The 17,351-nt window shown below is 45.3% G+C and overlaps 1 protein-coding gene and 1 non-coding gene across 4 annotated transcripts in view; both read right to left on the bottom strand.

The window, feature by feature from the left end:
- SLC29A3 (solute carrier family 29 member 3) overlaps positions 1 to 17,351 on the bottom strand; it is a 194,603-nt gene that overhangs the window by 109,748 nt on the left and 67,504 nt on the right. For all 3 annotated transcript variants that reach the window (XM_063958786.1, XM_063958787.1, XM_063958788.1), the window contains exon 3: positions 16,838 to 16,920. In XM_063958786.1, the coding sequence (XP_063814856.1) occupies positions 16,838 to 16,920 (83 nt within the window). The remainder of the gene's footprint in view (positions 1 to 16,837; positions 16,921 to 17,351) is intronic.
- LOC135061728 (5S ribosomal RNA) lies at positions 9,133 to 9,251 on the bottom strand. Its single transcript, XR_010248101.1, has one exon. It is a non-coding gene; the product is annotated as a 5S ribosomal RNA (ribosomal RNA).

Here is a 17,351-nt window from a genome sequence, read left to right on the forward strand (position 1 = left end):
ATTCCGTAACGTCTAAGACCTCCTTTATAGCAACAATCATATATTGTATGTTTTTTGCCAATTTAGGACCTATCCCCCTGGAATCACTATCGTCGACACAAGAATCAGAGTCCGTATCGGTATTAGTATGTAAAATGTTTGCAAAGGGGTCGCCTGCGGATAAGAAAGCAGAACCCTGAAAAATCACATCTTCCACTGATTTTCTCCAGCTTTCTGCATGAGACTCAGACTTATCTAATCTCCTACTGATATGATTCACACTATCACGTATTTCTTTCACCCATCCAGGATCGTGGTGTGCTGGCAGCGCCACCATATTACAATTCTGTGTCCCTAAAATGGCTCCCTCAGGGGAAGAACTCCCTGCCTCAGACATGTCACACACGTGCACAAACACACCACAGACACTCCGGGACTTATAGGGGACAGACCCACAGTAATATCTGTCAGAAGGACACAGATAGGAGCAGCCAGTTCACAAACCCAGCGCCAGTAACACAATGCCTGTGAAACATAAAATGCCCACTGACATGCAGCGCTTTTTTATAATGTAAATACACAATGTAAAGCACTAATTTTACTGTGCCCCCCACTGTTTTGCACCCTGATACTTGTATTCAGTAAAGGAGGAGGACCAGCGTTGTCTCTGCAGCCTGAGGAGAGAGAGAGAATGGCGCTGAGCAGTGTGCTGGCTGACTGCGGAGGAAGCTCCGCCCCCGCAATGGCGCATTTCTCCTCAGAGATTCTGATAATATTTATACTGACTGGGGTAGGGCTGTGCCTCGGCATCTTATGCCCTTTTTCTACCAGTTTTATAAGGTTTCATGCTGCCCGGGGCGCCCCCCACCCCGCGCCCTGGAGTGCCTGTGTTGTGTGGGCAGTATGGTGCGCTGCGCTCCCGCCAGCCGCGCGGTACCTTTAGCCATCACCTTGATTGAAGATCTCTCTTCTAACACTCATCTATCTTCTGACTTCTGGCTCTGCAAGGGGGGTGACGGCGTACTGTGGGAGTGAGCATCTAGGCACAGCTAGCGTTCAGTACCCTTCAGGAGCTAATGGTGTCCTGTCAGCCAGAAGCAGAGCCATGAAACTCTTTAGGAAGTTGGTTCCTACTTCTGCCCCCTCAGTCTCACAAAGCAGGGAGACTGTTGCCAGCAGTCCTCCCTGAAAATAAAAAACCTAACATAAGTATTTTCAGAGAAACTCAGTAGAGCTCAGCTGGAATGCATCCAGTCTGCCTGGGCGCATTTCTAAAACTGAGGTCTGGAGGAGGGGCATAGAGGGAGGAGCCAGTTCACACCCTTTGAAAAGTCTTAGAGTGCCCATGGCTCCTACGGAACAGTCTATACCCCATGGTACTTAAGTGGACCCCAGCATCCTCTAGGATGTATGAGAAATATTTTTAATGAAATATTATTCATACAGTTTGTATGAACTGAAGTAATCTGACTTACTGCCACTTATCATGTTCAGTATCTGCTCACCAATCCTTTCTGCTTTCCATATTCTGTACAAGGGGGGACCCTTTTAATAGGACTGAGGCAGCAGAGCGCACTACTATCTAGAACAGTGCAGTCAGAATCACGCAACACTTTTCCAAGTAAACTTGTTACCCTGAAACCTGTAAGCTCAAGTACCAGCTTGCGGGGGGAGGCTTGCTGGGACTTGTAGTTCTACTACAAAAAACAATATATTTTTTTTTGACACTTGGCTATCAGCCTCCCATCTGCCGCCCTTGGATGGGGGGGACAGCCTCGGGCTTCACCCCTGGCCCTTGGGTGGCTGGAGGGGGGACCCCTTGATTTAAGGGGTCCCCACTCCTCCAGGGTACCCCGGTCAGTGGTGACTAGAGAGTGATTTAATGCCAGGGCCGCAGGGACCTATATAAAAGTGTCCCCTGGCTGTGGCATTATCTCTCTGACTAGTGGAGCCCGGTGCCGGTGTTAAAAATACGGGGGACCCCTATGTGTTTTGTCCCCCATATTTTTGGCACCAGGACTGGACGCAGAGCCCGGTGCTGGTTGGTAAATTACGGGGGATCCCATGTCATTTTTCCCCCCGTATTTTTACAACCAGGACCGGCTCAAAGAGCCCGAGGCTGGTTATACTTAGGAGGGGGGACCCCACGCATTTTTTTTCTGAAATTTTAACCCATTCCCACCCCTTCCCACTGAAAAACACGCTCTGATCTCTCCATATTATTTTAGTCAGTAAAAAAAAAAATATTCTTTTAAAAAAATATTTTAAATAATACTTGTGGCTCCTAAATAGACAAACCAAGTAGATAATGCCTTCTAATATAAATAGATATGCTATTAGGAATCAAAAAAACACAAAAAAAAAACATGTTTTTACACATTTTTATTCGATCACAACAGCAAAATGAGGCGGAATGAAATTGACGAAATGACTGCCGAAAAGCACTGTTGTCGAATCGACATTCTTCAATTGAATATACTTTTGTCGAAAAGCCGCATTTTTACCATTGCAGACATGTCGAATTTGAGTATATGTCGAATTGCAAAAAGTCGAATCTGAAACAGCAGTTTTTTTGTCTAAAAGTACTGTATTGCATTGTCAAATCCAATTCAACAGGTTTTTTTTTGGTCGAAAATGCCCCATTTTTCGACATTTGTGGCAATTCGACCGCAATTGCATATACCCCTTCATCTCTAATCCAAACGTGCCCCAAACAGGTCATGTTTTCAGTATTTCTTAAATCTTGCATAGATATATTTTGTTCCCAGTTACAGAAATCCTGAAAACATGACCTGCCATTACTCGATGGTGAGACATGAAAATAGAAGTAGTATTTGCTTACCAACTCTTAGCTGCAACAAGCTGACAGTTTATGGCTTTTAGGTACCTTGGTTTCGATTATGCTTTGCACTCGTCAAGTAGCGGAACATTCCCTTTCACAGACAAGAATGCCAAGAGGTTGAAGCTATGGGTTTCCATTAGTGTGCATTTGCTAGACAGGTAACATCCTGTAACAGTATTACGGTGATAATGCTTTGCACAAAGATGCGTTTTCAGCTCAGGAATTGAAAAATAAGGGAGATGTTTATCACAAAATTATAAACTGGAACAAACTTTTTATCTTCTATTATTTATAAGGTTTATTTTCTTATTTTGCTTTTTTTCTTGCTACCCCATCTACCCAGGCAGTGTCTGATAAGCATGCATGTGGGATCTATAAGTTTCCGCCCAGCACAGACAGCTAATTATCTGCCACTGATGGTAGACCTGTATCTGCATTCCCCTATCTCAGGTTATTAACATTCTGCTGCTGTCACTGGTATATATGCTATTAAGGCTGTAAATAGATATCCAATGCATAAGGGGTGAAGGAGGGGGGCAAAAAATAACAATTGTTAACAATGTAATCTTGGTAAAGCAGAAGTTCAAGACTGGGGCTAAACTTTTTCTTCACCCTAGAACATAAATAGCATTACAACTAGGATATTTACTTATTTACCTGGTATAATTGGCTGTCATTAAGATGATGGGTAGTGTCATTTTAGGCTGAGACACACTGACTCACAGGCAGCACTGGAGAGCTACAGTACCATGCAGTTTAATTGAGTTCTGACACCAGTAACAGAAAAAGCAGATGTTTAGCTTCCATATATTTTTAAAGGATAACCAAACCTAAAATACAAGTTTGTCTACAGAAAAGAGCTACTACTACTATTCACACACACACACACACACACACTTTGAAAAATGTAATGAGCATCAGAATGTAAATATTTGGGAGAGAATTACACAGTATGTGTAGTTATTTTCCTACACACAGCAAATGAGAAAAGTCACATATAGGCGCTGTTTTTCATTAAATAAATCGTGGGTGATGAGTAAGCTCATCATCGTCATGAAGAGGCCCACCAAATAATTTAGACAAACACTGAGGGGGGTACCCTATTAGCCATGTACATTTTTCAGAACTATTTTTTGGGGGTGTGGGGAGGGCGGGAGTATCCAATTAAACTCTGTTGTTGTGTTTGTTTGTTTTTCAATGTTTGTTTTTCGCGTGAAAGTCGCAAACCTAAATATTTTTGAGGGGCCGACCGGGGCAAAAAAGCTTCTTATTGCTCAGCTGATTTCACCTGCCTCATGCAGGCAAAAGAAAATCCCTTATAAGCACCAGCATCGGGGTTAACAGGATAGCCCCGGGTGAGGTAATTAGCCATTGTAATGTACTGTGGAAAATAACATCCAGCCCTAAATACGTCAGTGCTTTATAACACCATGTGACTCTTTAGTAAGGAATGTTAGTACAGGTTGAGTATCCCATATCCAAATATTCCGAAATACTGAATTTTTGGAGCAAGACTGAGATAGTGAAACCTTTGTTTTATGATGGCTCATTGTGCACAAACTTTGTTAAACAAACAAATACACAAAGTTATTAAAAATATTGTATTAAATGACCTTCAGGCTGTGTGTATAAGGTGTATATGAAACATAAATGAATTGTGTGAATGTACACACACTTTGTTTAATGCACAAATATATAAAAAATATTGGCTAAAATGACCTTCAGGCTGTGTGTCTATGGTGTATATGTAACATAAATGCATTCTGTGCTTAGACTGGGGTCCCATCGCCATGACATCTCATTATGGTATGCAATTATTCCAAAATACGGAAACATCCGATATCCAAAATACTTCTGGTCCCAAGCATTTTGGATATGGGATACTCAAACTGTATAAGTCTTTGGACATGCAGATGATAACTAATTAGGGGTACATACTACATTATATAATGGTTGTGAAGATTGGTGGAAAATACCAAAACAGCACAATATAGCGTATTGTGTGTACCTAGCTTTAGTCTTGCTAACAGTTGAATATCAGTACAAAATTCAGAAGCATATCTTAATACATAGCAAACAACTTATCATCTAAACCTGAGCAAACTAACTTAAAAAAAAAGTACATGGAAGCCACTGACATTTTTATTACCCATATATTACTAATGTAAATGTAAATGTTTATACATGTTGTAATGGTGGTAGCAATCTGGAATTTCTTTGGCTCGTAAGGTTGAACGTGTGGTACCTAAAAAGAAGAAAGTTGCCTACCCAATATCAGGATTTTGGTACTTACCGATAAATCCCTTTCTCCGATTCCACAGGGGCCACTGGAGTGTAGTTACAATGGGGAGATAGTAGGTGGTATTGGTAGCTGGCACTTTAAAAATTCTCACACTGTGGCTAGCTCCTCCCCTACTATCTCCCCTCCAAGCCAGTCTACGTTAAACTGTGCCCGAGGAGAGCTGTAATAAACAAACCGTAAGGTAGAGGAGGTTAACGACGCCCTGTAAACCAGGCGAACACAAACTAAACCTGGAACAGAACCTGACAAAAAACCAGGCTAGCCTGAACCCAACAAGCAGTCATATGGTGATCTGCAATCGTTAATCAAACAAAAATCAGGAGAAACAGCGCTGGGCGGGCGTCCAGTGGCCCCTGTGGAATCGGAGAAAGGGATTTATCGGTAAGTACCAAAATCCTGATTTCTCCTTCATCCACTAGGGGCCACTGGAGTGTAGTTACAATGGGGACGTCCCAGAGCTCCCAAAAAACGGGTGGGAAAGCGCTGAGAGTCCTGTAAAAACTGCTCGGCCAAACAGTGATGCAGAGGCCGTAAAAGTGTCAAACTTGTAGAATTTGACAAAACGAATGTCGGTTTGACCAAGTAGCCGCCCGACAAAATATTCATGGAGACCCCGCGGGCGGCTGCCCACGAAAGTCTTACAATGCGCGTAAAGCGCGCTGAAATGGAAAACGGAGGTTCCCTAGTAACCGCCAAGAAGACTGTCTGATGATCAGATGTATCCAACTGTCCAGCATATGCTGGGGCCCCGGCTATTTAGTACGGGAGCATCATCCAGAGCAAAGAAGAAAAAACACTTCATCGAATAGCCTGAGACCTCTGTAGAGAGAGTTGACGAGCCCTGACAACATTCAGAGAGGATTGAAAACCACTAGTGTCAGATTTATATGAAAAATGGACCTCCCCTCTGGAAGAAACGACCGCTGAGGCCGAAGCCGAGCCCGGGGAGTTGCCAATAGAGTACTCCCTGAACAAGAGGCCGAACTTACGGCCGCTAGGCTAATCTCATTTGGAAGAAAAGCGAAAAAGGCAGAGACCTAAAATTCCGGTCAGTGTGGTTTGAAGCGCAGCGGAGCAAAAAACCTCCCAGAGAAACCAAAGATGAATGGTAACTGGAAGAAGGGGGAAAAAACCCCTTTTATCTTCATTATGTTCCATAAAGTTTTCCCAAAGTGGCAAAAGCGAGAAGAGGTAATAGACTTCTGAAATCGGAGCCCAGTAGGCCTAACCGAACTAGGGAACTCCTCCCTTCTGAGGTCTCGTGAACAGTCACACGGGTAACCGAAACCAGTGTAAAATTGAACAAGGAGAAAAAAGGAGCCTGTTGAAGTAGACAGTCCAGTCGAGGTAGGAGCCAAGGCTCCTCTACTGACAACAGGCGTATCTGTATCTTCAAGTCATGCGTGGCCCAACCAGCGCCACCGAGAGGACTAGCACGCATAATCCCCTCCTGTGTTACTGAACATGAAGTAGAAATAGAAAAAGGAGGCAGGATAGAATAACCAGAAAACTCCCCGGAGCCCTGAGGGCCTCCACGGCTACTGCCGTCCGAGAGTAATAAAGGGTTAACGAGTCAGTCAGAACGCCCTGAGGTCGATCCGAAATCTCCGCCCACAGCGGACCAGCTGACAAAACTCCGGGGCATGTTCCCTCACCCAGGAGTCTGACCTGGTGGCTTGATCTGGAAACAAGATTGTTGTCCCCCGTTCCGAGAGGAATGGAGGCGACCACTGATTACGTCGCAACTTGACTGAAGAAATAGAGTCTCTGGTGCCGAGGAATGAAAAAACCTCTGACGGACCGTGTTGAGAAACGTCTATGCGGAGCATAAATTGGATCTGTGTCGAATCAGAAGCTCGTGGATCCTCCGGATATTCAGAAGCCACCTAATGTACAGAGTGGGATAGTAGCAGTAAATTGTCCCATTAGGGAACCAACGTCACCCACTGCCCCTGAAAAAGAGTTATTCTGTTATCTTCCTAAACTCTGTGGGAGCGGAAGAGAGAAGAGTAAAGGACTTACAGTGAAAATGAGAATCCTGTTAAGGGGGAATCTGAGAAAAGCCTGTCCAACGGAAATCAGTAAACAGGCATCTCTGAAGACAAGGGACACGTAAAACTCCCTTTCTTGTTTAAACTAGCAATCACAGACTAAAAGGATTGTAAGGCCAGAATAGGCCTGTCCGAGCCACTTGGCTTCGGAACGTGAAAAGAAAACAAAGGCCTGAGAACTGTCCTAATTCAAATGATATGTGAAAAACAGGGATCAACACCCTTTGCGGTTAGAAACCTATGGAGCGCAGCCTGCAGTATGACTCTCTTGTCATCGTAAATCAGCCGACCTATGCCGAGGGACTCCTGAGACGGTTGTAACCGCCCAAGCCTTCTCCCATCGACCTGCGCCTACCCTGGGACCCTGCAGGTGTAATGGGTGTATAGGATGACATAAAATCAGACTGGACTGAGGATGTTGAACCTCTGCTTCAGCCTTTTTACCCTGAGAACCCCTGGCGACGAAGATATCACCCGTGTGGAGTCAAAAACCTGAAAGGGCACGAAAAAATCTAAAGGGAAGACCAGTAAAGGTCTGTCTTGGAGCTGGGGCAGTAGTAGGAGAAATCAAAGTGGACCTACCTCCATTGGTTCAAGAAATCCTGCAGAAAGTTCCTTCCCCAGAACCATCTGCCCCGTAGGATTTCATGTTTACTTGTCACTGTCGCAGCCCCAGAGGTCGTCGGGTTAAGACAGCCCAAGCGAAGATGCAGGGTCCGAGTCTGTAGACATGGAGACCTCCAAGGAACATAAAGCAGAATCGTGATTCTGACCTGTATCAAAGTATCAATTGATCCTGATGCGAAGCATCCTGTAACCTAGAGGACAATTGTTCCCCAACCTACCTGCTCCGGATACGGTAGAACCATGCTGCCGCATATGTCGATGGATCCCTGAGCAAGGTTGCCTCAGGAAAACGGCGGCTTGATGGACCGGCGATACACCGAGGTGTATACCCTAGAGAGGTTCTGATACCCTCTCCTGCCATCTGCGGGGAAAAGATAGGAAAACAAACCTTGTTTGATACCTGATATTGTGTATTCGGGTGTCTGTCGGCCGCCTACCGGAGCCTGCCCAGCTCATCCGAAACTGAACCAGTCGCTGTCATTTTCGTCAATGGCGTGGAACCCTGATGGACTTGACGTGTCCTCCTCCTTTACCTGCAGTATCAGATGAACTGCTGTATTATGTACCTGTATATTCTGAGACACTGGTTCAGATCCACAGAAAACAGACATCAGTAATGCATGGAATGTTAGCAAAGTTTCTTTTTGGAAAGGTGTGTTTGGTCCCGCTGTGATTTGATCCTGTGACCTTGGAAACCAAAGTCCAAGGGCTTATCTGATGAGTTATTGTCTGGTTAATAGTGACATTACCTGCATCATTGATCAAACAGGGGTGTGCAGGTGCGTGGAGGGCGAAGCAGATGGCTCCGCCGCATACTTCACACCTAAGAGGGAATTCTTCGACTATCCCAGGAGAGACAAACGAAAGGAGAAAAGGTGGGTTAAATAAACAGAGCCCTACGTAAGGTGTGCACTATAATGTGTAGTGACCGATACGATTAAAATAAACTTTCTGGAGCAGCGGAGACCTGAACCAGCAACGCTGCGCTGTGGGACAGGAGTCTTAGCCCTAGGCTATAGGAGTTCTCCTTAAAGTTTTGTTTGGATTCAAACCCCTGTTCAGATACCCGCTACTAGCGTACTGAGCCGCAGCGCTATTTGTCTTATGCCTTACACGCATTCCACAATTACAAATAGCATTAGTAACTAGTGACAACAAGGAATAATAAAGGGAAGGCAACACCCCGCCCTGTATTTAGTGTACCGCTAATTAAGGTGCACCAGATGTTTCTCTGAGGTTCCGCTGGCTTTTCAAAATGGTGACCAGCCTGTGAGAAAGATGGGGGAAAATGTTATGTGCAAGATGTTGTTATTAGAAAACATTGCGGAAGTAGCCTACAGCACCTGGTATTCCCAGGCGGTCTCCCATCCAAGTACTAACCGGGCCTGACCCTGCTTAGTTTCCGAGATCAGACGAGATCGGGCGTGTTCAGGGTGGTGTGGCCATAGGCTTTTATCCCCTATATCTGGTATTTTATGGATTTATCTATATACATACCTACACGCACTTAAATATATATATCTATATATATACATGCACAAACATAACTATATATGTATATATACACACACACCGTAGGTAAATAAATAATGCACAGTAGATCCTTTTAATTATTATTGAGCTGAGTCCCAGCTACTGTAATAGAGCAGGTTCCCTGATTTGCAAGTAGGAAAATGCTGGGTAGAGGACTCTACTGCAGGAGGAATGTATCTATATTTCAGCAGCCTGAAGTATCGAAAAGTTACAAATCCCAGAGCTGTTGCCTAGCGACGGGGAGACCTGGGAGCCCGCTGAGTAAAGCAGGTTAACTGTTAATATACCTGGGACTTTATTTGTATTTGTCTCTGAGTATGCAAGATTAGCCCACTGGGCTATAGGAGACACTGCAAATATGAAGCCAGGTCTGTGCATGGAGGAAATGGCCGCCAGAGTGAAACTCCTCTGGGCTATGCGATAAAATCTATATAGTGGATAACTGGATTAGTGCTGAGCCACTCTGACTATATCACATTCTCCTCAGCACCATGTGCATTAAACTCACATAAATGCCTATTACACTATAACAGTGGCCGGGGAGCGGAGAATGCTGAGCCCGCTGTACAGAGCGGGAGTTAGCTCCGCCCCCCGGCTATGGCGCCTTATTGCAAAACTAAGCGGGAAGCGAGCTGTACCCTCCGCTGGGCCTGCGAGTCACCGCCGGGGAGCGCTGAGCGCTGAGCCCGCTATACAGCGCTAGTAGAGCCCTGTATCTGCTAGCCGCCGCCGGGGAGTGTTGCGCTGAACAGAGCGCGAGTCGCCGCCTGGGAGCAGGGAGCGCTGAGCTCGCTCTACAGAGCGGGACTTAGCTCCGCCCCCTCCGTACAAGGCGCCAAATTTAAACATTGCTTTGCGCTCGAGCGGGATCCCTGTGCCGGCTCTGTGAGTCGCGCTGAGTGGGGATCTGTGCGGGGGGTGCGGGGAGCTGGGGGAGCAGAGGGTTATCAGAATGACACACACCCGTTTTTCAGTCAGGGTTGTATAAACACATACTCAGCCTCCCCCAATCATCCTGTCTGTTTCTCCATGAGGAGGACAGGTAAGGATACAATAAAGTACATTACAGCCCCAGAGAGCCCTTCTGGAGTGGGTTGTACAACAATAAACAGTGCATTGCTCTAAAAACATACATAGCCACCACAAATAAAGTATACTTCACTCACCACTGTGTTCTTGGTGGATCGGCCCCGACACACGCCGCACGCAGCGGCGTCCAGCCGGAATCTTCTGTGGTGGGGTGGTCCCGACACAAGCCGCACGCAGCGGTGTCCGACCATTTTTTGATACTCACCGCTGCCATGCTGCCGGAATCTTCTGCTGGATGGAGTGGCCGCGACACGCGCCGCACGCAGCGGTGTCCGCCAACTCAGGAGAGCTCAGTGTCTCCCTCAGCCGGGGCCCATCCCTAGCCGCACGCAGCTGCGATGGGACCCCGCCGGCAGCTCCCACGGTGCAGACTGGCAGTGGCAGAGCTGCCAGTCTGTGAGTGTGTGTAAGAAAAATAAAATAATAAAGAAAAAAGAAGAAAATTCTTCAGCTAAACCCAAGTGAACCAGCTACCTCGGGCACTTAACTAAGACTGGCTTGGAGGGGAGATAGTAGGGGAGGAGCTAGCCACAGTGTGAGAATTTTTAAAGTGCCAGCTACCAATACCACCTACTATCTCCCCATTGTAACTACACTCCAGTGGCCCCTAGTGGATGAAGGAGAAATAGGGGGTAATTCCAAGTTGATCGCAGCAGGAAATTTTTTAGCAGTTGGGCAAAACCATGTGCATTGCAGGTGTGGCAGATATAACATTTGCAGAGAGAGTTAGATTTAAGTGGGTTATTTTATTTCTGTGCAGGGTAAATACTGGCTGTTTTATTTTTACACTGCAAATTAGATTGCAGATTGAACACACCACACCCAAATCTAGCTCTCTCTGCACATGTGATATCTGCCTCCCCTGCAGTGCACATGGTTTTGCCCAATTGCTAACAGAATTCCTGCTGCGATCAACTTGGAATTACCCCCATAGATCATAAGTCAAGTAAACAGTGTAGTAAATTTGTAAAGAAATCCTGTAACCATAATAATGAACACAGATGACCGATATGTAGTTCCTGTAACCATTATAATGAACACAGATGACCGATATGTAGTTCCTGTAACCATAATAATGAACACAGATGACCGATATGTAGTTCCTGTAACCATTATAATGAACACAGATGACCGATATGTAGTTCCTGTAACCATTATAATGAACACAGATGACCGATATGTAGTGCCTGTAACCATTATAATGAACACAGATGACCGATATGTAGTTCCTGTAACCATGGTAATGAACACAGATGACCGATATGTAGTTCCTGTAACCATTATAATGAACACAGATGACCAATATGTAGTTCCTGTAACCATGATAACGAACACAGATAACCGATATGTAAAAACAGAAGATACGGACTGCATACCTGCAGCGCAATATGCTACCTCTTACAAATGTTGTTTTCCTCTTATTATGTCTCAGGCTTCCATAGTTGGAAGTATAGCCAGACAAAAGGCAATTACAAAAAGTACAGCACTTTATATGCCACACTGTGTATTCCCCCAAATCACATTATGACACACTGGGCGATATTAAAATGTTTTCCCGTCAGCAGCCACGAGATGGCACCCAAATGAAGCCATTTAATTGTAGCTCCGTTTGGCCACGATGGCTGTCTGCGTCTGTATTTCAGCTCATACCCCCTGGGGGTGGCGAGCTGAAATGCGGTAAAAGTGACCCATTTGGGCACCCAAATGCCACTTTTTGCAATCACACCTAGCATTATGGTTGTGTTTAGCCACTTTACACGGCTAAACCCGACCTCCATGGGCGCGACCAGTGCGGAAAAAGAGACAGTTAAATATCGCCCACGCGATCTCCTGTCACCTTAGACGGGAGATCGGGCGCAATAATCAATTAAATATCTCGCACTGTGTCTTCTAATTATATGACGCATTACCCTCCCTCCCTTCGTATTTCTGCAGACTTTTGCTGGGCCACCCAGCATTAACTGGAGACATCACAAAGGCCATATTGCTGGCTACCTCCAGTAATTGCTGACATCACAGAGGCCCTATTGCTGCACTACCCAGCAGTGACTGCTGACATCAAAAAGGCCCTATTGCTGGGCTAATAAGCCCTTCTGCCGTAACTAGAAATATGGGCACCTACACATACACACACCTTCTCAGTACCAACATTATTAACTTAAAATATTTTACTTTTCACCTACGCAGGGGCAACAACCTGAAATCCTCAAAACTCTCATTGTGATCTACGTTAACTTAACATGAATTCTCTAATTGAATAGTAGAAAGGTGCAACAGTGTGCTTTTTAGTTGCATTAAGCAATTTTCGTCCAACTCGTGGCTAATTGAATCGGCCCTACAAATGGAATTGCCAAAGCTGCATGGAAATTTGAAGTGAATGGCTGAGGGTCTGCTGGCTGCCTAGACGCCCAGAAGATTTAGTGACTTTGATATATGAAATAAATCCTGGATGTTTTTTCAACACTTCTGCCACCAACTGAGAGAGAATGCGAGGCCACTTAAATAATTCACAAGGGGTGTATTCAATTAGTAATGAATTTTCCGACGGTTGGAAAATTGCCACTAATTCAACCTGTGTGTATTCAATAGCAGGCATTTTCGCCCGTTTTTGAATACATTTTCGCCCACACCTTTTTTTTTTTTTTTTGTCAAATCGGCATGGGCGAAAACGGACCCAAAAACTGTAGAAAACTCCCACAAATTCGACAAAACACGTGGATTGGCTGCGAATTCGCCAAATCACGTGGGTTTTCTCTCATGCGGATTTTTTGACCAGTCGAAAAAACGGCACGGGGGAATACCCCACTATGTGTCACACTAGGCATGCTGCCATTTCACATTGTATGCCACATTGTATACTCCCCCAAATTACATTATGAAACACTGTGTCTTCTAATTATATGATGTACTACCCCCTCTCCCACACACACATACCCTCCATTAGTGTTTTTACTGACTTGCTAATCTGCTATGAATGCTGCAGCTGCTCAAGTCCTGACTGCTGTTCTGTCACTTTTTTCTAACTGGTGTCTTGTTATCGCTATGCATACCGGTGAAGGAAGAGGGAGAGGTGGGCCAGCAGATGTGAGCACCCCTGCATCATTTATAAAGCTGTGAGGGACGTGGCTGGCCTGGCATTATCACTCTCTGTGAGGCGTCCCATTGATTGTTTGGCCAAGAGGACTGCTGTGGTTTGGTCTATGGAGCCTCTTGCCCGAGCCATACTGGCAAACCTCTAGTTACTGCCCTGCACCTGCTATACTTTTTAGGAACAACTGAAACCCTTCAGCTAGGCTAATATTCACCTACAGCAGCCACCTTTCCCTTACAGCAGGCAGCCTGCATGAACAAGACATTTTTATAAGGAAATCATGGTAGCCTAAGCCTAGATAAACAAACTAAGAAGATAACCAAGCTAAGAAGCATAGGCAAAACTGGGGTGGTGGTCTGAGGGTGCGCCATATCACCCATTTGTCTGAAAAGCAGATTTATTAATTTAATTAGTGTCCTCCCGGTCAGGAATGCATTTGACCTCGGGGTCGATAGCCGCACCCGGCTCTTACCCCCCCCCCTCCCCCCCATGTTAGCAACCAACTGAATTCCATTGTATGTGCGCAGCATGATGATGTCACGCCACACTTGCACTCATCAAAGCTCGTCTGGCCGCCACAGCACAAGCCTGCCTCTGTCCGTCCAGGACCATTACAGCTGAGAAGCTCTGCTGCTGTCGTCCTGAGTCCGGTCCTCTTCCCCTCCCTTACTCCCTTGCTACACCCAAAGAGTCAACAGCCTGAGAAGAATAGTCCCGCCCTCCACCCTTCCCACGCTGTCTGACTGCCTGCCAGAGCCTCTGTCCTCCTGCAGGCTGCGCAGCGACAGCAACAACTGTCTGGCTGTTGAGGAGATCCTCTTCTCAAGTCCTAATCTAGACAAGGTTTGTACCTACTATTCTGAAACACTGTATTAAGGGGTCGATTCAATTAGCTGGGATGTGCTGAACATTGCATTCTCCCCGCTCGTTTCGGCCTATGGTTATGTCAAAGTGCGGGGCCAAGACTAGGGACGGAGCCCCCTGCTGCCGGTTACCACACTGTCTGGGGGGCTGCAACATGTACAGGTGATGGTGTGCTGAAAGATGACGCAGGTGAGGTGATGGTGTGCTGAGAGACTCAGGGTAGCAGGATGGGAGTCTTGCTGAACCACTGTTGTATGATGCTGACCTTGTTAATATTCCTACACAAACAGGCATCTTCTGGACATTGTGATCTCCTACATGAATAGTAAATACAGACTGAAGATGCCGTCTGTCTTTGAGGACACATTGTGAGAAACCATCATATAGGTAAGGTGCATGTGGAATTGAAAAGAATGTTCCCTGTGTGACGGGAAAAGGTGGCGTGTCATGTTGACAAGCTCCATTTTCAGTGACCATGCACGTTCTGGTATGTGGCCATGCCCCTTTGGCGAGCGCACATGATTTCCTGTGAAGGATTCTATTGGGAGGTGGGGGGGCATTCTTAATCTTGCCCTGGGCTCGGGGTGCATCATGTGTTAACAAAAGAATGATGAGGTGCAAACAAGATGTGGGGACAAAGGTTCCGTGAGCATTGAAAGGTCATCGGACTTAGGAGGTTTTGGGAATGGGTAGTAATAGAAGGATGTACAGTATATTCTTGTGAGGACACAATTAGGTAGTGCCTGCCATTGGCACAAGTTCTGGCAAGGGGTTGGAACTGGCATCACCCATTGCCAAATGTCTAGTTTCGCCTAGGCTAAGAAGCACAAAATAATAGTCAATAAAGCTGTTCTCTCAACAGGAAAATAATGTAACAAACTCCAGTCAAAAGGGCAAAAGCAAGGACAAGTGGATTTAGCATTAAGATGAAGTCAGTATAGAAGCAGGTGTCAAACAGCACTCATCAGTACACTCAGGATTCCAGACTAATCTATACAAAAGCAATATAGAGGGTCCCAGATTTGCCTTGCAGAAGAGGAAAGGTGCCAAATGAATAAAACTGTCAGAATGCTGCAGAGGAACCCGTACAGAGTGCACACATGGTAAACTAAGTAGCAGAGTTTGCAATCCATGAGATTGCATGCAGTGTACAAATAAAGCTGCCTAACATTTACGGGCTACATGCAAAAGCAGCCAATATTTACCCCATCTGCAAAAAAAAAATGTATTTGCACCCCTTAGAGTGTAATATGGTTTGTCCAGGTGCACAGTTACTTGCTCTTTCTTACTTTATTCTCACCTCAGAATCAGGCGCAAAATATTTGTTTTTTAAACCAGACGATTTTTATTAGATTTTACACTTAGCAGACACAAAACAAGCAGACAACATCACACGTGACAATAGAAAACAAAGAACATCAGTCAATGACAGAATACAAACACACGTAAGACGGTCACATGCAATCAACTGGCAAAACTATATAAAAACTTACTGAGATACAGTATGTGACACGGAAATAGACACAATGTAAATGCAAGCAAACATACAGTATGGAGGGTCAATTTTTTTTTTTTTTTACATAGTCAGTGGGCCTTAGGATTAACCTACACTCAAAGCATACTTGCCGAATTATCAGGACTCATCTCTTGGGGACTACCCAAAAATGTGCGAGTCGTTCGCAGCTTCCAGGAGAATAGGTAAGCATGTCTTAAATAATAGATACACAATAATTTTAGGGCCTAATTCAGATCTGATCGCTCCTCTGTGAGTTTGCTGAGGTTTGCGATCAGATAGTCGCCGCCCAGACAGAGTGAAAATCTGTCCCGTGCAAGTTTGTGTATGCCGTGCGCAAAGCTTTGGAAATGGCGGTGAGCTGTAAATCCGTTTGCAAATATTTTTCCCAGTCTCTGCGTAGCCCAGGGCCTACTCCTACACTGCGAAAGAAACAGGCTTATCAGGCCCGGAGCTGACGTCACACACCCTCCCTGAAAACGCTTGGGAACGCCTGCGTTTTTCCTGACACTCCCAGAAAACGGCCAGTTACCACCCCCAAACGTCCGCTTCCTGTCAATCAACCTGCGTACGCCTAGCGATCAAAAATAAGATGCCGAGTTCTTTTGCAGTTTGGCCTCCCGCATCACAATGTGTACACATGCACAGTCATTCGATAAACGGCCGCCTTGTGAATTCGCACAACAGCGATCAGGTCTGAATTAGACCCTTATTCCATTTATTTACAAACACCACGTAATGCTTTTAAAATCTCATTAGTATAAATAGCTAAATAAGTCAACAAATTCTAAGCGTTATTTTAAACTTCAATTTACACAAAAATAGCATTTCAACTATTTTGCACTTAAAATTCACTTTACATATAGTAACTTTCTATTGTATTATAATTTAGAAGAAGCGTTAAATGCACAGATAGATGCAGGGTTCTGTGAATGAAAACTTTTACCTGTTTACAAGGAAGAAATTCAGTATAAGACATGGCACGGATGGCACTGCCGTGGCAATGGAAAAGTAACTTTCAAAGTAGTCCTGGAAAATAGAAAAATTAAGAGATATGATTATTACACACAGACATCTGCAAGTCAAACTCTGCCATTAGAGTCTGGGACTTACAGTATGCTTGAGAACAGGTGATTTAATTAGTACCTCAGTCAATTTACTTTAACTAATCAAGCATGGTGTTTTAGTGTTAATATGTGTACCAGCAATTATTTATCTTTTTACCATTTAAAGCAGGGGTGGCCAAACAGTCGATCGCGAACGACTGGTCGATAGCGGACTAGCGACCAGTCGATCGCGATCCGCTGCCCATCCACCCGAGGCCGCGCCTCTACTGCCTGCCGACCTGCCCCTCAGTCTGGTCTCCAGCAGTGACGGCGGAGTGTATAGCTCAAAGCAGGCACCGGTTCGTTAGCCAATCAGAGCTCGCGAACCGGCACCTGATTTGAGCCATACACGCT

This window comes from Pseudophryne corroboree, chromosome 3 (genome assembly GCF_028390025.1).
Source record: "Pseudophryne corroboree isolate aPseCor3 chromosome 3, aPseCor3.hap2, whole genome shotgun sequence".
Taxonomy (NCBI): Eukaryota; Metazoa; Chordata; class Amphibia; order Anura; family Myobatrachidae; genus Pseudophryne; species Pseudophryne corroboree.